Source organism: Danaus plexippus, chromosome 19, assembly GCF_018135715.1.
Source record: "Danaus plexippus chromosome 19, MEX_DaPlex, whole genome shotgun sequence".
Lineage (NCBI taxonomy): Eukaryota > Metazoa > Arthropoda > Insecta > Lepidoptera > Nymphalidae > Danaus > Danaus plexippus.
Window position 1 is genome coordinate 7,843,489 of NC_083549.1, and position 18,419 is coordinate 7,861,907.

The 18,419-nt window shown below is 35.0% G+C and overlaps 2 protein-coding genes across 2 annotated transcripts; one reads left to right on the forward strand and one right to left on the reverse strand.

Annotated features, from left to right (window-relative positions):
• Positions 1 to 4,974: 4,974 nt before the first annotated feature.
• LOC116768061 (uncharacterized) lies at positions 4,975 to 6,701 on the reverse strand. The gene is made up of 3 exons (XM_032658683.2): positions 6,407 to 6,701; positions 5,411 to 5,625; positions 4,975 to 5,126 (listed from the first exon to the last, which is right to left on the reverse strand). The coding sequence occupies exons 1-3, from the start codon at positions 6,508 to 6,510 to the stop codon at positions 5,041 to 5,043; spliced, it is 405 nt and encodes a 134-aa protein (XP_032514574.2). The 5' UTR covers positions 6,511 to 6,701; the 3' UTR covers positions 4,975 to 5,040.
• A 1,011-nt stretch (positions 6,702 to 7,712) lies between these two features.
• LOC116767926 (TP53-binding protein 1-like) lies at positions 7,713 to 16,609 on the forward strand. The gene is made up of 11 exons (XM_032658466.2): positions 7,713 to 8,018; positions 8,700 to 8,809; positions 9,616 to 9,649; positions 9,904 to 12,070; positions 12,641 to 12,791; positions 12,968 to 13,058; positions 13,266 to 13,418; positions 13,650 to 13,855; positions 14,181 to 14,332; positions 14,501 to 14,720; positions 14,972 to 16,609. The coding sequence occupies exons 1-11, from the start codon at positions 7,964 to 7,966 to the stop codon at positions 15,299 to 15,301; spliced, it is 3,669 nt and encodes a 1,222-aa protein (XP_032514357.2). The 5' UTR covers positions 7,713 to 7,963; the 3' UTR covers positions 15,302 to 16,609.
• Positions 16,610 to 18,419: the final 1,810 nt, after the last annotated feature.

The following is an 18,419-nucleotide window of genomic DNA, read 5'->3' on the forward strand; positions in this document are numbered from 1 at the left end:
AATAATTTAATTTAGTTACTTCAAAATAACGGATTGTAATTTAACACTTTGACAGCTATAGTAGTACAGTATGACAGCTATCAGTTGTCAATTTAGGTACGTTAACGATAACTATGATAATATATAATTGAATGGCCATCCATTAAGATTTATTATTATTCAAGAGTTCTGTAAAAAATATGTTATTAAAACATTATTACTAATTTTTAAATATTTTACTTTGAGTTGGGTTCCAACATAAACAAACTATTATTTCGGGCCTTAAGGTTTAAGTGAATATTCAAAATAGCACATAAGATATAAAGATTTGTATTTTTAATTTTAGATATAACACACGATAAGCGGAAAGCGTTTGTATGTCCTTGTAGAATCTCAGATGAGAAAAAAAATTTATCCCATTAACAATTTTCACATTTAAATAATATTATAATGAAAAATAGCCTCCACCCTTTATCATTGACTACATATTTGCGGACGATGGAGAGCCTTAATTCATTGTGTAATGTAAAATTAATGTTCCTAGAAATAAAATATTTTGTTACACAGAAATTTCTGTAGCTTTTGTTGGTATAATAATTCGTTGTTTGTCCTTGAAATTCTCACTAAAGCACAGAACCAACCACATTTTAATTAATGGAACGATGTATTAATTAAATTTTCAATTATTTTTGATTTGTTAAAAATAATAAATAATATGGATTTAAATTTAAAATTATATCAAAAAACGTATTATTTTTATGTCATTAGTAGGTTTACGATAAAATTTAAAATAAACATATTGTATTCACAATATTATTTAACACAAAAAGATGGAATTGAAAAGTTTATCAAGATAATTATTTTATAATTTTATGTTTTATATACTACTTCTAAGTTTTAATTAATTATCTTTATCCGTGACGTTGATAATTTAATCTTTATTTACAACATGAACATAACATCGTTATTTCTATTCAATATAATGTTCATTTAAAAAAATTAAGAAATACAACATTTGTTATACTTTAGAATAATATTTATTATAACTTGAGATTTAATTCCTTATGTTTTATTCTCTTAACCAAAGAACGTTGGAAAGAATAAGTTAGACCGCAACAGTTGTATTAATTACGTTACCTACACATACGTCTTTGTTTGGTTATTATATTACAGTAATGCGCTATATGAAAATGATTTATCTCTTATATAGAAACTTTTTGGATGGATTTCAAAATATTAAAGGAATAAATGAATATGTACCTAGACCTATTTTCTAGTTTGTTGTTTTAAAGCTACACAAAATGGCCGAAAAACTGAATGACGGTTTATTCCTTTTTGGCTGCGACATACATTTGACGTTGACTAACTGTTATCTAAAGTTTATTTGAAAGTCGTCTTCAAAATTCCAACAACATTTTTGGGGTGTACAGTGTGCTGTCCAAAATTTGTTTCCGTAAATAAAAGTTATCCACGGATTAATAGTTGACTTTCACATATTTCATGGATGTTCTTTTTTTTGTATATTAATTACTTTACATATTTAATCTAAATAAACTATTACCTTTTATAAGGTCATGATTACTGACGTCTGAGTTTTTATTATTTTGTTTTTTATATTATATAGTGCCACAAATTTTCAGTAATTTTTCGATAAACATTAATAAGCGCCATCTAATGAGTCGTGACAGATAATTGTATGTTTTTATATTTTTTCCTGTTCAGTATGGTATCAAAATATGTCCAAATAAACATCGAGTCGACTTTGCGGGTACCTAGGCATAGTCCTCGACTCCCGCTGATCCTTCAAGACCCACTCAAAGCGCCTGGGACCGAGATTGTTGGGTGCAGCCGCAGCACTTGGGTGTATACTCCCAAACCAGAGGCGGCCCTTACCGTCTTGCCGGCGCCTCTATCTAGGTGTGGTAAAGTCTCCAGCCCTGCACGGAGCACCGGAGCACGGAGCGCCTGTTAACAGCACTGCGCAAAGGGTGTTGGTACGGGCTTAAAAGACTATCCCCGCTGAAGCGGCGCTCGTGTTGGCTGGATCTTTGCCATGGGATCTGGAGGCGAGGAAGTGCGAGCTCGTGGAGAAATGGCAACCCCAAACGAGTTAGTGGCGCAAAGGAAAGAGTTCCGTGGTGTTATGAGGATAGAGTGGATGTCGAGGCTTGCTCAGCCTACAACAGGCATCCGTACAGTTTTGGCGATCCGTCCGATTCTGCTCGAGTGACTAAATCGTGACCACGGGACGCTTACATTCCGACTGACCCAGGTCCTCTCCGTGCATGGATGCTGTGAGAGGTGCCTTTGGCGTGTGGCTCAGAGGAAGCCAATTCGTTTGGCGTAGGAGACTCGCTCACAACCGTTGCCCTCCACCTTAACAACCCGGGGCGGCAGACACGGGGAGTCTGCCGTCCCGCTTCAATAAGATCCTCGACTAGGGTGGCGTGCGGCACCATAATGGGACACTTCTGGAAGCTTCTGCTGCAACAAATCCATCTTGCGTTGGATTCGTGATCGGATAGTCCATAGTGGAAGTCCGCGGCCTGGGTGGAAGCGTTACCGCAGCCTCCCTCACCTGTGTGGCGAGGAGGAATTACGCTGGTTTTTTAGCGGGTAGTCTGGGCAGTATATACCCAGGAGTCCCACATAACCACAACTGTCCTCCCCGAGCCGAGTGGTATGCGAAAAGCATTTTTCCAGCGTCACCAAAAAAAAGGTATCAAAATATAAAGCCTACAACTATTTTGATCTATTTGGTTGGTGTAAGCTACGAATGACTTTAAAATTCGCTCTTATGTTGCAATGTTGAAAACACGGATCATCGCTTGTTTTGGACTGAGTTGAAATCGCTTGCTTATCATAAAAATATCTTTTTCAGCATGAAATTTGTTTCTTCGAGACCGAAAATGGTAACAATACTCATTGTTAGAACAGACTCAACCCAAGTGTATTAACATACTATAAGCAAGTACCGTCACATATTTATTGGGACACTTATTTACACTCATTTCCAAACGCGTTTACAATTTTAAATAGTTAAATGGCACTCAAATTTTGCATGATTGTATTGCGATGTATTTCTTTTAGCTCACTCTCAAATAATAAATTTGTAAACCACTGATTCGTGATTTGTTCATGAAAATCTCAACTTTGAAAGACCGTTTAATTTGGCCTTTCATTGAGTATCTTCGATTTGAAATCTTTTCAAGACGTTGAGTTTTGACGGTCGTAAAATCGTTTTACGAGTTATATTTTTTACTACTCCCTCGTTTTACGAGTTATATTTTTTACTACTCCCTATGTCCATAGTACGTTATATCATGGTCTATTTAGTTTGCTATTCAAATATCATTCGGCCTACATGTATCAGTTTCAGGATATTTGGATTACAAACTGAGATTAATCACAATCAAACGATACATATTCTTTTACTGCATTAAATAATTTTATTAAGTTTTTGAATTTTTTAATTAATTACATTTCTAGTTCTTTTTCTCTAATCTGGAATTTTTTATTATATAGATAAGAAAATGAAAAATGGCTTCATGCAGAAAGTTGCCAATACTTTTAATGTTTTTCCAAGTAATCTCATCGTCGCAATCGATGGAAGCACTGTAAAAAGTAGTGGGCCCATTCTTCCTTAGGGATTTCTTCTATAGCATTTCCGTAGGTTTTCACCGCATATTCAGGGCTCGTAAAGCGAATACCTCTAATTTTATCTTTAATTCCTAGGAATAAATAAAAGCCCCAGGGCGCCAGGTCACGGCTGTATGGCGGATGACTCATTATCTCGACACCTGACATAATCAAATATTCAACAGTCCGTCTTGTGGAGTGCGCTAAAGCATTGTCGTGGTGAAGAAGGCTCCTGCTTCGAGAGCGCTGCTGTAAATTTTTTTCCAAGACAACAGGCAAACAGCGATTGAAGTACCAGTCTGCAGTAACTGTCCTTCCATCTTCTAGTGTAATTGTCACGAAATAACTTTTCCGACCCAATAATGAAGCAATCATCTTTTTTCCTTGACTTCTTCCTTTCTTTACCTTAGTTTGCCGATTCTCGAAAGTAAATTCCCACTGAGCTGATTGTCTTTTGGTTTCGGGTTCGTAGCAATACATCCAGTTTCCAACATCTGTGACGACTTCAGATACAGTATTTGAGTCACCACCGTTGAACTTATCTAACATTTAGAGACACCTATCCATGCGGAGGTGTTTCTGGTAGTCGGTTAAAGTATGGGGAATCCATCTGGTACAGAACTTCCTGTCGTCTTTCTGAATGTTCGTGTAATATTTTTTTAACTTGACTCACCAATGCCTAGGATTGCCCGTATCTGCTGATAAGTCACTCTCTCATCTTCCTCTATCATGCGTCGCACTGCACTGATGTTATCTTCCGTTGTCGCTGTTGAAACTGATGTTATCTTCAGTTGTTAAAGGACGTCCCTCACGCGGATCATTATTGGGTTTGCTACGTCCACGCTTAAACTCATTAAACCATTTGTAAATAGCGAGATGGGGCTTCTTTAAGAAATGCTAATCTCAGCCTATCATCGCTTTGTTGTTGAGTGAGGTCACAACGAAAGTCATAATAAATCATTAACCGAAAAATTTGTCGCGTTAGGTAAATTTTCAAGTTTAACGAGTTTTAGATTTGCCGCCATTTCACAAAAGTAAATGAAAAATCAATGCAATTTACTACATAAAGTTACCAAAGACTTGTAAAATTAAAATACAAAAAAAAATCAATAACAAAGTTTGTAACTGGCCCGTTCTAAACATTTTCAGTTTTACCCACGTAATCAAAATGTTCTTTGTAAAATAATTATACCCATAGTCCATACATAAACTATTAATACCACTGAGATTCTTATAAGTTTCAAGATTTAAAAATCCAGATTTTCCTAAAACCTAAGACCTCCTACACATTTTGTTTCTTAAAAAAGAAATAAGTTCAAGTTAAACACGTTTTATTATGATATACTTTATTTCCTTTCTGAACTTAACAAATTGTAAGTAACTTTTTAATGCTAAAATTATAACATTCCTCTTTTTTGTAAATCAAAAAAGTTTGTATCTCTTTGTGCGAACCACGATGTTTTCTCCCGGTCTTTTCGTTTTAATTATCGTTTCCCTTGTCCATTCCACTGAAAAACATATAACCTATATAACTTTAGTATTAACATAAAATAAGAAAATAATATCATAGCAATCCTTAATTATGAACTATTGCATTTTAAAATTTGAAGGTGCGGAAATATTTTTTGACATTAGAATTGTTTGTTTTTTTCTAAAAGTAAAATAAAATGACATTGAAGTTTGAGTTATGAACCATAGACAAACATCTAAATTTTACTTTATGAAATCAATTAAAGATATTTATTGTTGTATTAGCGTAAGTTATAATAAATAACAATAATCTCCTAATTACCTTTACTCTCTCCAATACTCAAATAATTTTTCTTGTCAAGTTTCTTCAATATCTTTCTATTTCTTCTGTGATATTTGGCCAAGTTTTCAGACCCTACTTTCAAAACTGTTTCAAAGTGATTAAGTCGACGTTTCAGTGATTTATTTGAATGAATAATCCTCTTCCAGGTTATGCAGACGAAACTTGCGTTTCTCAGAGTTACGTCATCTAGGTACCTATATATAATAATCGTTAAAATGTGCTTGTCAGTTTTACGTAAAATAAAACCAATGATAAATAAAGAAGAAATTAAACAATTTCATGTGTATTAATTATTATTATTAGGTACTTTTTTTAAACTTAGCCCGTTCGGTTAAAACTTTTAGAGGAACATGTCAAAAGTTATCACATTAATAACATCCATTTTAATTATAAAACTGTAACTTAATATTTAATTCACTTTTTATACTATTAAATTAATTTTATTTCTTAATCAAAGAATTTAACGACGAACGAATAAGTTTAACAATCAAACATGTAGCTATATGATCTTAAAGCGGAAAATAAAAGGCGTTTCTCCTCCTATTCTTCTGTTTGTGAAACATAAGCATTCTACAGATGGCGATATTTCGCTCACTTGGTAACAAAAAGTTGTCTTCTCACAGTACGGTCATTTAAAATGTCCTGACCACTACACACTATTCGTAACAAATATAATCTTATATTCTGTTTTAATTTTGTTTAATATTATTTGGATATCTTTAAACTTGAATATACACCAGCCCTTATACTAAATATTTTTGGCGAAGTAATTAGTAAGCCACTTGACTTGTGTCTCAGATTCAGATAAGTTTTCAAAACATAACCTCAAAAAAAAACCTTGTGGGTAATTGAATAATACTTTTATAAGAAAACTTTTCACGAAATAACCGCAACAAAATAATAAATACAATACATACATATGTATACTAATAGGATTACTTAAAAGCAAGTATATCTAAATTATGATAAACTTACTTGAATATTTGCCACGAGAGCTCAAGTGGCAAAGAAGAAATACCGTCTCGAGACCGTTCCGGGAATAATTTAGTGCCAAAAACAAAAATCCCAGCCTCATACATCGTGTAGAGTGTCGTATGTGATAGTAGATAAGTTGCGGGAGTGCATAAATAATGTATTAGTATTGAGAATACTGTTTTTATGTAGCAAATAATACATAGTAAACAACTTTATTTTAATAACATTACGCAGTGAGTAAATGTCATTGTAATATTATTTACTTATTTAAAGGAGTAAATCTCGAAAAAAGAAAATAAAATCCTATGTAACCTTCATTATACAGGAATATTAATCAAGAAATGGTTACTTTCTAAATATGTATAGTAAAAATATTCGTTATTGATCATCCAAATGACAAAAAGATAAATAAAAATATTCTTAGTTATTTCATTCCATTATTTATTCAGAATAGTACTGAACTGTGAAAACTGATACCAATTATTATTTAAACTCGGCCGAATAGCTCATAGTTGTCTGCAGTGTTTTACTAAGTTGTCATAGATATAAACAAAAATCAAATGAAACACAGACACAGATAATGTCAAGATCGCGAAGTTTATATATAAGTACACAATACAAAAGAAATGATAGTAGTGTTACAAAGGTACAAATATATACAAAACGATTTTAGGGTCCCTTGAATGTCCTATTTATCTTGTAATATAACCTTCATTTTAAATTGAAAGTTTATGATAAGATTTTGTTAATCAATTATTATAAAAACTAGAGATATTGTAATTATTATGTTTTCTGGATAAATATTTCCTTAGTTATGCCTTATTTTTACTTGCTCTTAAAGTATTAGCTATTAAACGAAGCAAACAGAGTATATTCATTATTTATTATATGGAATTAATTATGAATATTATAGTGAGTTACATTAAAATGTAAAGAGTAGTTACAGCGATATTAATGCCTAATATATATTAGCGTTCTTATTATAATTTTATTTTGCATTATTTTGAGCTCAAATTAATTAAAAAAAAATATTTTTTTTAATTCAGCGTAAGTAGAAACAATGTATATTGAGTTAAGGTTCAAAACTTAACTAAATTATATTTCTTGATTTTGTTTTAAGTAAAATTATTTACTGTAATAATAAAGTCTCTTTATTTTTTGTACTAGAATTTAATTTAAGTCTATTTTAAGAAATATCAGATTTTTTTTATTAATTTATGATATAATATTTTGTGTACGAATTCAATTTTCTTCCACAAGACCGACAAAATGACAGTTCATATATTTGCTATTCCGGTTGGGCAACACTGGCCAAATCAACAAGCGGCCGTGCTTCGCTTGACTTTTTGTGAAAATTATAATAATAGTTACTGTAATCGTTTTTCTATTACCCTATATATAAATCATCTTTCTTAAACGTTAAATTACTTATTGAATTGCTGTATTGTGATCCGGCATATGGAAATACTGAGAATTTGGGCTTTTTTCAAGTGACAGATGTTTCCATGCTAAAACGCGCCAGATTTCAATAAAATAAAGTGAAATTGCGATTTAATAATGGAGGATTCCAGTGATAACATTATCACTTTTAATTCATCAGCAGGAGATTCAGGTGAACATGTATTTTACGTAATTATATTTCATTTTAATTAAGCATAGTTTCTTATTAACCGTTACAATAGACAAGTATCGTAACAAAATGACATCTCGCTTTTTTTCTGTGTTTTGTATAATATTACATCAAGTATACTGGTTCTTTGTAAATATTATGCCATATCTAGCATAAAAGTAATGTGTGCGTATAATTCGAGTGGAATATGGATAAAAGTAAGTCTTAAATGTATGATTCTTACAAGATTCTAATGCCTTCTTAATTTGGTCGTGTAATCTGCCAAAAGTAAATATGACATCCGAAATTAAATTGTTTGTACAATAATATAATAAAGCTTAGTTATCGTGTAAATAGTATTTAATTTAAATAAAATTAGATCTTTTGATATGTTCTAATAAATTTCGTGTATTTAGAAGATGAATAGTGCTTAAGTAGGTTATGTCAAAATCACCTCTTATATTGACAAAAACAAGTTAAAGGCTAATAAAATATTACATTAACTGCAATATAGGTGCATTTGCTTTTGTCATCATCAATAAATCACTTCAGATGTGTAATTTCTTTGCTATTTAATATAAATTTTTAAGATTTACACCGAATTTCAATTTGAATTATACATTTTTTAACTAGTTCTGTTTGTAATATTTATTAATTGACTAATGTTCATTCATGAAATTATAGAGACGAAGACAGAGGTGCCCGTAAGTCCCGACAAACCCAAGGATATATCTCAGAACCTCTTCCCCGAGAGTCCGGTGTATGAACCTGATGATGAAGTAAAATGCATTGAGGTCCGTTAAATTAGTGTTATCTTAATCAATAACATATCTTATATAAAATACACCTAATGTTTGAACTTTATATGCCAATAAAGTTTCCTCCTAGAAGTGAAGTTGCCAGTTTTAAATAATATATTATTATCCTCATTACTTGCAAGTTCTGTAATTAGTTTTATAATGTTAGTTAGTTAGCTTAATAAAGTCTGAAAAATTTTAACCATAAGAATGAGCTATACATGCACATGTATGTAACAAGTAAAACATATTTTTTCAGTGTAATATACTCATATACTTATATGTTATTTTAATAGTAAAAAATACAAGATTATGCCGAGTAATAAATTTAACTAATTCTTTAAATAATTTCTAAAAGAGATCACCTCATTTTAGGGCTAGGTCTTCGAAAGATAATATCTACTGACTAGTTTTTGCCTGTGACTTCGCCTATGTGAATGTCAATATAAGCTTCAAATTGAAATGCACAATCAATATCGTAACCAACAGCTAGCGACACCTATAGCTCTTAACTTAGTTAGTAACTTCATGCACCCTGTAACTGTATTAATTTTATGAATTTTAGGGTAAAAATTATATTCAATGTCATACTCTGATGTTTGAGCTACTATACTGTAAAATCTCATCAAAATCGTTCAATTCGTTTCTGCGTGAATGTTTAACTAATGTCTATATATAAATCCAAGTATGCTCGTAATCTTTTGTAATGTTTTTATCATAGCCTTATAATGTAAGTAGGAATAAATGTTAATTCAATTAAATATGAATAAATTAATTGTATTATTTGCTTGTTTCTGTTACAGGATGACAGCAATATGAATGATCAGGTCGAAAAAGGTTTGTTGTTTGAAGTTATTATAGTTCATCCAATGTTGACGAGCGATCTCCTTTGTTAGATCGACTTTTGTTTGTTTTTATTAATAATGTCTTTGTTAATTTAAATAATTGTGCACATTACCACAAAATGAGTTGAAACCAGCTACATTATTGCCTTATAAGATTCTTCTTTTAAGATGAACTACGTAAAATTTAATAAATTCATAGAATAGTAATAAAGTTATTTAAGATCTAAATAGATTTTCTATTTACAGATGACAACCCCGTCCACGCTAAACGGAAACTGTCAGAGGAAACATGTGATAACAACGCTAAAATACTTAAACTGGATCTGACGGAAGACGGAGTTACTGTGACGACGCAGACCTTGGACGACGAGGTGTCGGAAATCAATGATATGGGAAACCAGAATGAGGAACTACCCTCGACATCGCGCGCGCGGACGCCAGTGCGGTCGAGTCCTGGGAGGAACAAGAGAGGCAACAGCGTCGAAGTCACCCCAAAAACCCCAAAACCTCGATCCGCCAGTGTCGAAGTCGTCGCCAAGAACCCAAGAACCCCAAAATCTAGATCCGCCAGTGTCGATGTCGCCCCTAAAACCCCAAAAACCCCAAAATCCAGGTCCGCCAGTGTTGACATATCTAAAGCTCAGACGCCCCGCAGAGTACCGTTAGATTTATTAGCAGAAAAAGACGATGACGTCATTATACATTCCGATGACAGTTCAAGCCGACTGAGCGTGGAGTTCGTTAGAGAACTGCCAGCGCGGAAACTACCGGACACCATCCCAGAAGAAAGCGGCTCCGAACTGAACGATTCGCAGAACTTCCATTTAATTCTGTCGCCGGTCGAGAACTATGACCCGAACGATAACGAGAAATCGAATGCAGACACGAACTACGATACTGAGAAAGTGACCGGCAAAGAGAGGGAAGTTATTGATGCTGGGAAGGTTGCGACTAGAAGCGGCTACAACTACTCCGAGATGAGCAGCGTCACATCTCAGGCACCAAACGACTGTAAGGAACGTGCGACGGACCAGGAGAGCACGGATAGCATAGGGTCGATGGGCCTCGACAGCCCCGAACCAGTTGCTAGCGTCGCTTCCAAGCTCATATCCAAGCTGTCTAACGGAAACTCATCCACACCGACGGACGTCAACGATCCGGCTCAAGAAATAACCCCCGATATGTGCAAGCTGAATGGGAACAAGGGGAAACGGGGGAAAAACGAATCGTTCAGAGTCAGCAACACGACGACGCCGTCCACCATATCGCCTTTGCAGAACGGACATTCCTTGCCTATAAGCACACCCCTGATTCCGGTTTTCGACGTACATGTCAGTCACAACGAGGACTGCGAGTTCCTGTCGTTGTACGTCGTTAGAACCGATAACGACGTGGGCATGGACATGTGCAGGGAGTACCAAAGAATATCGAAGAGGTTCACCATAGATCCTTACTTAGGCGACGTGTCGGTCAGTAACTCCCCGTCCAGCGTCACGAGCGGCGGACTCATGAGTCTGCCGAACAGAACCTCCTTCGCCTCGACTATTAGTTCCACGTCATCATCCAGCACTCGCACCAGTGACGGAGCCTTCGTGGTCCCCCCACCTCCGAGGAAATCCGTATCCAACCCTACCACCACCGTGAAAGGTTACGAGGCGCTGATGAAAAAACTGCAAGACATATTTTCGCACATCAGAGACGCGTCCATAGAAGCGAACCGATCTCTCAACGACGACAAAATATCCGTCGGCATTCAGGCTTCCATATCCGAAGCAACCTTCAGCAACGGCAACGCGAGTCCAGAAGAGGTCAGCAAATGTGACAAAGCGACGCCGAAGAGCTCGCTCAAAAAGACACGAGTGAGAGGACGAAGGCCGATAGCGGGGAAGACTAAGAGAGCCTTGCTGCCCACGCAACACGAAGAAGCGGAGTACATGCAGGGAATGAACTCGCCGGAAATGATCCCCAGCAACGGAGACACCGGGAAGATATCACCGAAAGAGGAAAAGCCCGCTGTTGTAGGAACACCGAAGTCGGTTAGCAAGTTAAAACAAAAACGTAGACCTCCCTCCCCGCGGCCGGCGACTCCGGTCGAGAAGGCGATCGCGAAGCCCGAGTACCCCGGCTTTGCACCGGACACGGTAGTCCTGGCCAAATGGGTGGACAAGAGATACTATTCCGGAAAAGTACTAGAGATCACCGAACCCAACAAGTATCTGATCAAGTTCGACGACGGTCAGAGCAAAGTCCTCCTGGACGACTTCATAATATTCGGCGACATGAAGAAGCTGCCGCTGCAAGGACAGTCGGTGTACGCGCTGGTCGACGAGGAGTTGAACTACGAACCGGGACTCGTGCTGGGGGTGGAGGAGAACGGTAGCGGCACGGTCACTTACAGATGCACCACCGACGGGTGAGCTTATACATAGTGAGATACGCACGAGTGTTCAGTACATGAAACTAATATCTTGGGCTGACTACGTGTTGTTTTGTTATTTTTTTAACTACGTACTACATCACGGACAGACGAGATGATGACGAGAAGATCATTCATCTTGTAAGAGTCGTGTAGACTGTCTGTCCATCAATGCCTAATATTGAATTGGTACTTTACTCTTCATAGAATAAAATTACTAATCTCCTTTAGCTAGACCCCTTTATATTATCACGACAACAATTTCTTTAACAAACCGATAGAATTATGCCTAAAATGATTTTTTATCAAAATTTTAAATTAAATGTTAAAAAAAAGAACAAATTTCATGTTAAATGAAACTAGTATTATTCGGATTTACTACGCGGATTTTATTATTTAAAAAACTTCATGTTATTCCGATTTCTGAACGCGATGTAATATTTTGTCAAAACCTTAACGTCTTATATCAAGCAAGCTACCCTCACATTTAAGTATAAAAAAAGTACATTAATATTTAAATATTTATAAAAAATAGTAGTGGTAACAACAAGTGAGTTATATGTACAGGGACACGATAGTAGTGGTGACGGCAAGCGAGTTATATCTCACCGAAGACCAGGCCAGGTCGCTCAAGGAGTCCAGGGCCAGGTCACCAGCAACGCCGACCACGCCCAGGCGGAGACATCACAGAGAGTTAGACCTCGATAATATTATACAGGTGAGATATATACTGGCATATGAATATGCATAAAAATAAAATCTGGCCCATATCTACAAAAAATAACGGGATATCTTCATTTAAAACAAAGTTATTAGTTGAGTAATTCTTACAGATAAAAAATCCCCAAGTGAAAAAATTAAAAAGTAAAATATTGATCGCATATTATGTTCCAGGGTCCTCGCAGTGCAAGAAGTCGAGACAAAGGCAGCTCCAGTGCAAGAAAACGAGTGGCGTCACCCAAAAGTCCCAAAGCGTCTACCTCAGGTATAAACAATAATTAATTCAGCAATATTGGGTAAATAGGATATAATAGAATGGAAATTTTTTTAGGGTAGGAAGATATTTTGAACCACATAAGCTATTAAATGGCAGGTTAATAAGAGAATCGAAATTTTGTATCAGTGTGTATCTATTAATAGCGTTATCTGGACTTCTGTAGAAAGAAATATCCATAGGAATTAATAATTTCAGGTGTTAAAACGAAGAGCATAGCTCGCAAGCGTCTGGCTAGCGAAAGTAGTGAGCTGAGTGAGAACAGCAACTCGGCGCCGGCCAGGATCGAGGAAGTCGCTGGGGTGGAGCCCGAGGTGCAGCGGACGCCGAGGAAGATAGACGGAGTTAAGGGTGGGTCTATAGTGTAGGCGGGGAGAAGAAAAAAATCTGATCTGAGAGCCAAGAATGTGAGGGTGTGGCTTTATAGTGATAACGCTGATATATTAAATATACTACAACCAGGTCAATGACAAATTACTTCTAGATACATACATATATAGGTTGAAGCAAATTAATGTTGTGTTTCATATTAAATATATATATATATATATGACAAAATTAATATGAGAGTTTTCATCCCAGCCGGACCCCTTCAGTTGAAGGGAGCGGCCAAACAGAACATTGGGAAGAAGAATTCTAAGCTGACGAAGTTTGAAAACGATGAAGATACTATCTCAGCGCTGGGGCCCATCCCCACCGACAGCAAGATGTTCGCTGGCTACTGTTTCCTTCTAACATGTACGGAACCACCCAAGAAGAATAGAGTGACGGACAGGAAGGAGAAACAGGTGACTAACAAACATACGTAATGGGACACTTATCTGTATATCATGATGGATTATATATACATCAGAACTTGCTATAATACGTCAAAGAAACCCTTAAAAACCCTCACATATATTAATTTAAACCATTTTAGGGTGAAATTTCAATGATTTGCAAATATTTTTTGTTACAAAAATCAACACTTTATCATTACTTAACACGTAAGTGGTGTGATTCAATGTATCTTTATATGTAGGTGATAGACAATTCACAGTACAGAAAAAAATACATTAAATTGGTCCTGTAAAAGACAGATTCTTTAATGTCTATTCCTAATCCAATTCCCAGATGAACCAGGACAGCCGGCATTACTCCTCGGAGGAAGACGGTGAGAGCACAGCCGCTGGGACGGACACGGAGGACCTGGTGTTCTGTGAACGACCCTACAACAAGGAACGACTGCGGGAACAGCTGGAAACAGCTGGAGGAGTTGTTTACAGGTGACCTGGGATTACATTACTAACACCAAATATAATTATCTCATTACAGTATCTACTGATATATATATATATATATATTTAGATTAACTTAAATAATTTTTCAAGTTCATACTTAATATTTTGGGAGTATATATAATATATATGTGTGTGTGTGTGCTTTGTTTTCAGTCATTTCGACGACGTGCCAAAGACGAAGTACCCGCAATGCTACCTGATATCGCCCCGTCCCTGCCTCACCGCTAAGTACATCTCCTGCCTGGCCGCGGCGATAAAGGCCGTGTCCCACGACTGGGTGATACAATCTTGCATGGTGGGTCACCTGCTGGATGTGGACTCGTTCGTGCTGCCCACCGGCTGGAGCTTAAAGAAGTCATCATTCGTTAATTGGGTAACGAAATGTTGCTGCTATAAAGTTGAATAAAAACTATTCTCATCTCGTCTGTCTATGAACACGGTTGCTGCAAAGTAACCGAAATGTCGAAGTATGTTGTTAAAAAAAATTATAAACGCCTAACAATCCGATAATATTTTGTTTTTTTAATAAATACTCGCGAAAACACTATATAAGATGTTTTTTTTAAATCGTTTTACTAATTATAATTCAATAGAATATTGCCTTATGGAGACTCATTGTTCTAGACGACATCATCTGGCAAAAGAAACACGACCTTCAAGGACAAGATAATACTCCTGTGCGGAGATCAAGATACATTTGTTAAATTCTGGGAGCGCGTCTGTACGTTGGCCGGCGCTACGACAAGAATTGTCAATGAAGATAACTTAAATATGACCGGGGCCATTGCCCTGGTGACCGAGTGGGACTGTCCTCATGAAGTACAGAATAAAGCGAACCAGGATAACATACCGCTAGTGTCGACGACCTGGGTGGTCCAGTGCCTGATTGAGGGCAAGGTCGTCGCCCCCACCGCCTTGGACAAGTTCTCATTTATGTACGCGGAGCCCGAATGATCCTGGGATTTCCGTAAAGTGCTCATCATACGTGAAAATTGACACATTGAGTGCTGCGGCTAACAGTTAAGTGATAAGTGACGGTACGAACAACTAAAGATGCATAAAGATAAAAAAAGAAATATATCTTTATAAGATAAGTTAGCGTGTAACTATAGTAAGTCTCCAAACTATTGTTTGCTGGTCACATTACTGATGAACTATCGAGGCTGATTAATTAAAAAAGTTTACCACAAGTCGTACACAGCGGACTGTTGACTTAATGATTATTCCATTGTTATGTATAAAGATATAATAAATAAATATGGGGCTTGTAATGAAGGCTGTCAGAGCTCGGTTAATATAAGTTTGAACAAATTATAACTACTATTCATTAACTTGTGTCATAAATGAAAATGGCATGAGGAAAGATGAAGTATGGAAAGATCTGAAGTCTGTTTGTCTCATATGCGGGTGATTCTGTTGTAGAACGAATCGTCACGACTTTAAAGCTAGTTTAGGTCATAGGTTAGTCGATTTACAATTGAAAAAATTACATTCATGTCTTTTGTAATATTTTTATATATATATTTTTTTTATCGAAAGGAAACTTTTTTTGTTGCTCTTTTTGTTTACAATTTCTTTTTTCCTATTCTAGAGTGTAATAAAATTTGTACTAATATTATAGAAGTGAATGTTCTTAAATTATAAGAAAAATTAATATTGTAAAGCGAGTTCAAAATGTTTGAAACGTGTGTGTAGGTGTAAGTATTTAAATCTTTGATGCCTGTGACTGCTGGTCTCACTGTCCTAACATAATATTTTGTGTTCAAATAGAATATAATTTTGACATTTTTGACAAAATATAACTCACTACATATGGATCGATACTGTATATTAATAAAAAAAATTGTTCTCTCACACAATATGACATTTCGACTTAATTGCTTTGTTTATTATATTTTGTTTGACATTTTTTTTCTAATAAAATGTCTGTGGTGGTGTACAAGGCCTGCTAAGTGTGTCCGATGCGAGGTGTATCAGTTTTTCTATTCCATGTTTAATGTATAATGTAAGTGACGTGTATATATGAAGGTAGTATTATTTCATTATAGTGTGCGTTATTCAAGTGACCTTTGGGCTAAGGCGGACTATGACACAGTAATCTTTACTTACGTCGTGTGTGCTCGCCCTTAGCTAGTAACGTTGTAGCTGCGGTGAATTGTTGCATTTCAGGACTTTGGATATATTTTTTTTTATGTTCTATCAAGGGTATCTGTAAGAAATCTGGTAGACATTGTATTATGTAACAGTAAAATTATAAAAACATCAACTTGTTTTATTTTAGGCTATTTCGAAGTTTGATATTATAACCGTACATCAGTTCTGTTCGTGGAAATGATTGACTATCTTTCATGTAAGCGCCATCTATGTATCGTAGATAAAATGACTTAGCACAAGATTTCACTAAAAAAACTATTATGACATATAGATGGCGCTCCTAGTGTCATTTTAAAATTTTATATATCATTAATATTCAGAGGTATTTATATGTGTATGCATTTCTATCTTTATGATTATTTTTTTATAATAATGCTTTAGTGACATGAAAATTTAAATTTCTTTTCAAAAATAAATTTCAAAACTGGCCATTAAACAGACACTTCCGAATATTATTAAGAAAAAAAAATACATATTAAAAAGTGAATAGGTAGTAAAAATGCTAATAGCTAGTGATATTCCATCGTTTTTCGATTCATCATCAAATGACAAAACACACAACAGTTAATATAAACGAAACGTCGTATTTAAATACGAATAAATAATTAAAATTAACATACAATAGTTTAACAAACACCTACAATAATTATCGGGAACAATGCTATGACCTGGGGGTGAATCGAGATGACTTTCAACAAAGTGTATCATGTAACCCTAAGTAGGGCCTGTAAAGGTTACTCATATAAAAGCAACTAAAGTTGACACCAACAGTTATTGCCTCCTTGAGGCTTGTTACTTACGTTATATACATTGAAGCTTTGAGATAAATCATCTAATATTTACAAAAAACATTGTGACTTTGTGTTGTGATGTGAGGCCATGTTTAGTTTAATTAGTGACGTCACTCGATCTGATATAATCCACTTTATAATCAGTTTTGTTATTATTTCGAATGCAAAGTGACTAATATAAAATATTTAAGTTTCTAATGTTAATTCTTAAAAAATATTTCTTAATATAAATCTATTTATATAACCATAAATTTTAGGCGCCATTTTTTTTTATTTAGTCTATAGTTTGAAGTCATCTGTCATAATGTACTCATGTTTTCCGAGTTCTGCTCCATCTTTGTGTTTGTTATCTTTTGTATCGCGACGAATAAAATTAACGTTAGTTTACATTCCGTTATCAATAGCGCGTTATTGAGAGCGGTCAGAGTTTATCGCCTAAGAAACTGTTGTCTGTTATTTCATCATTTACCATTTATTTTTCACGTGCCCCGGCTTGTGACGCTCGAAATACGTTAAACATATCTTTTGTCTTAAATATATTTAAACTTAAATATAATATAGAAAAATTCTATAGATCTATAATAAAGTGAAAAATTAATTATTGGAAAATGTATAACTTTAAACCATTGTATCGTAGTGTTTGGAATACCTACCTGTATGTAAATAAGAATATGTCTTTATTATATCAATAAACATGTCATTTTATATGATTTATTGTTTTTATTATAAATTTATTTAAATTCAGTTTTAATAATTTGAAAAGCATGTGGACAGTTAAGTTCTATTTAGAGGAATGATCACATCACTATCGGAGTTGATAACAACACATAAACAAGCCGTTTATTGTCCACTTTAAAGATATCTCGATTTGTCTCGAAGAGGAAGCTGGCTTTTAATTGCGCGGGACATTCATCGTTGGATACGAGCGAATAATCATTTTTATTTATATAACTTTATATCAAATAAATCATTATTATTATATTTCTTTTACGACTGTATGTTTCATAAGTAAATGTCATACATCTAGAGTTATTGGCGTATGTATTGACATCGGATAGATAAATGGCCGATATCTTTATTAAGTTTTTCCTCAAACTCTCGCGTCCCCCGAGACTGTCTTGTGGGGA

Coding starts and splice junctions, on each gene's coding strand:
- LOC116767926 (XM_032658466.2), top strand. CDS start 7,964: ATGGAGGATTCCAGTGATAACATTATCACTTTTAATTCATCAGCAGGA. Junction 8,019..8,699: donor TTCATCAGCAGGAGATTCAG/GTGAACATGTAT, acceptor ATGAAATTATAG/AGACGAAGACAGAGGTGCCC. Junction 13,059..13,265: donor TCCCAAAGCGTCTACCTCAG/GTATAAACAATA, acceptor TAATAATTTCAG/GTGTTAAAACGAAGAGCATA.
- LOC116768061 (XM_032658683.2), bottom strand. CDS start 6,510: ATGTATGAGGCTGGGATTTTTGTTTTTGGCACTAAATTATTCCCGGAA. Junction 5,626..6,406: donor CTCTCGTGGCAAATATTCAA/GTAAGTTTATCA, acceptor TATTATATATAG/GTACCTAGATGACGTAACTC. Junction 5,127..5,410: donor GAGTATTGGAGAGAGTAAAG/GTAATTAGGAGA, acceptor TATGTTTTTCAG/TGGAATGGACAAGGGAAACG.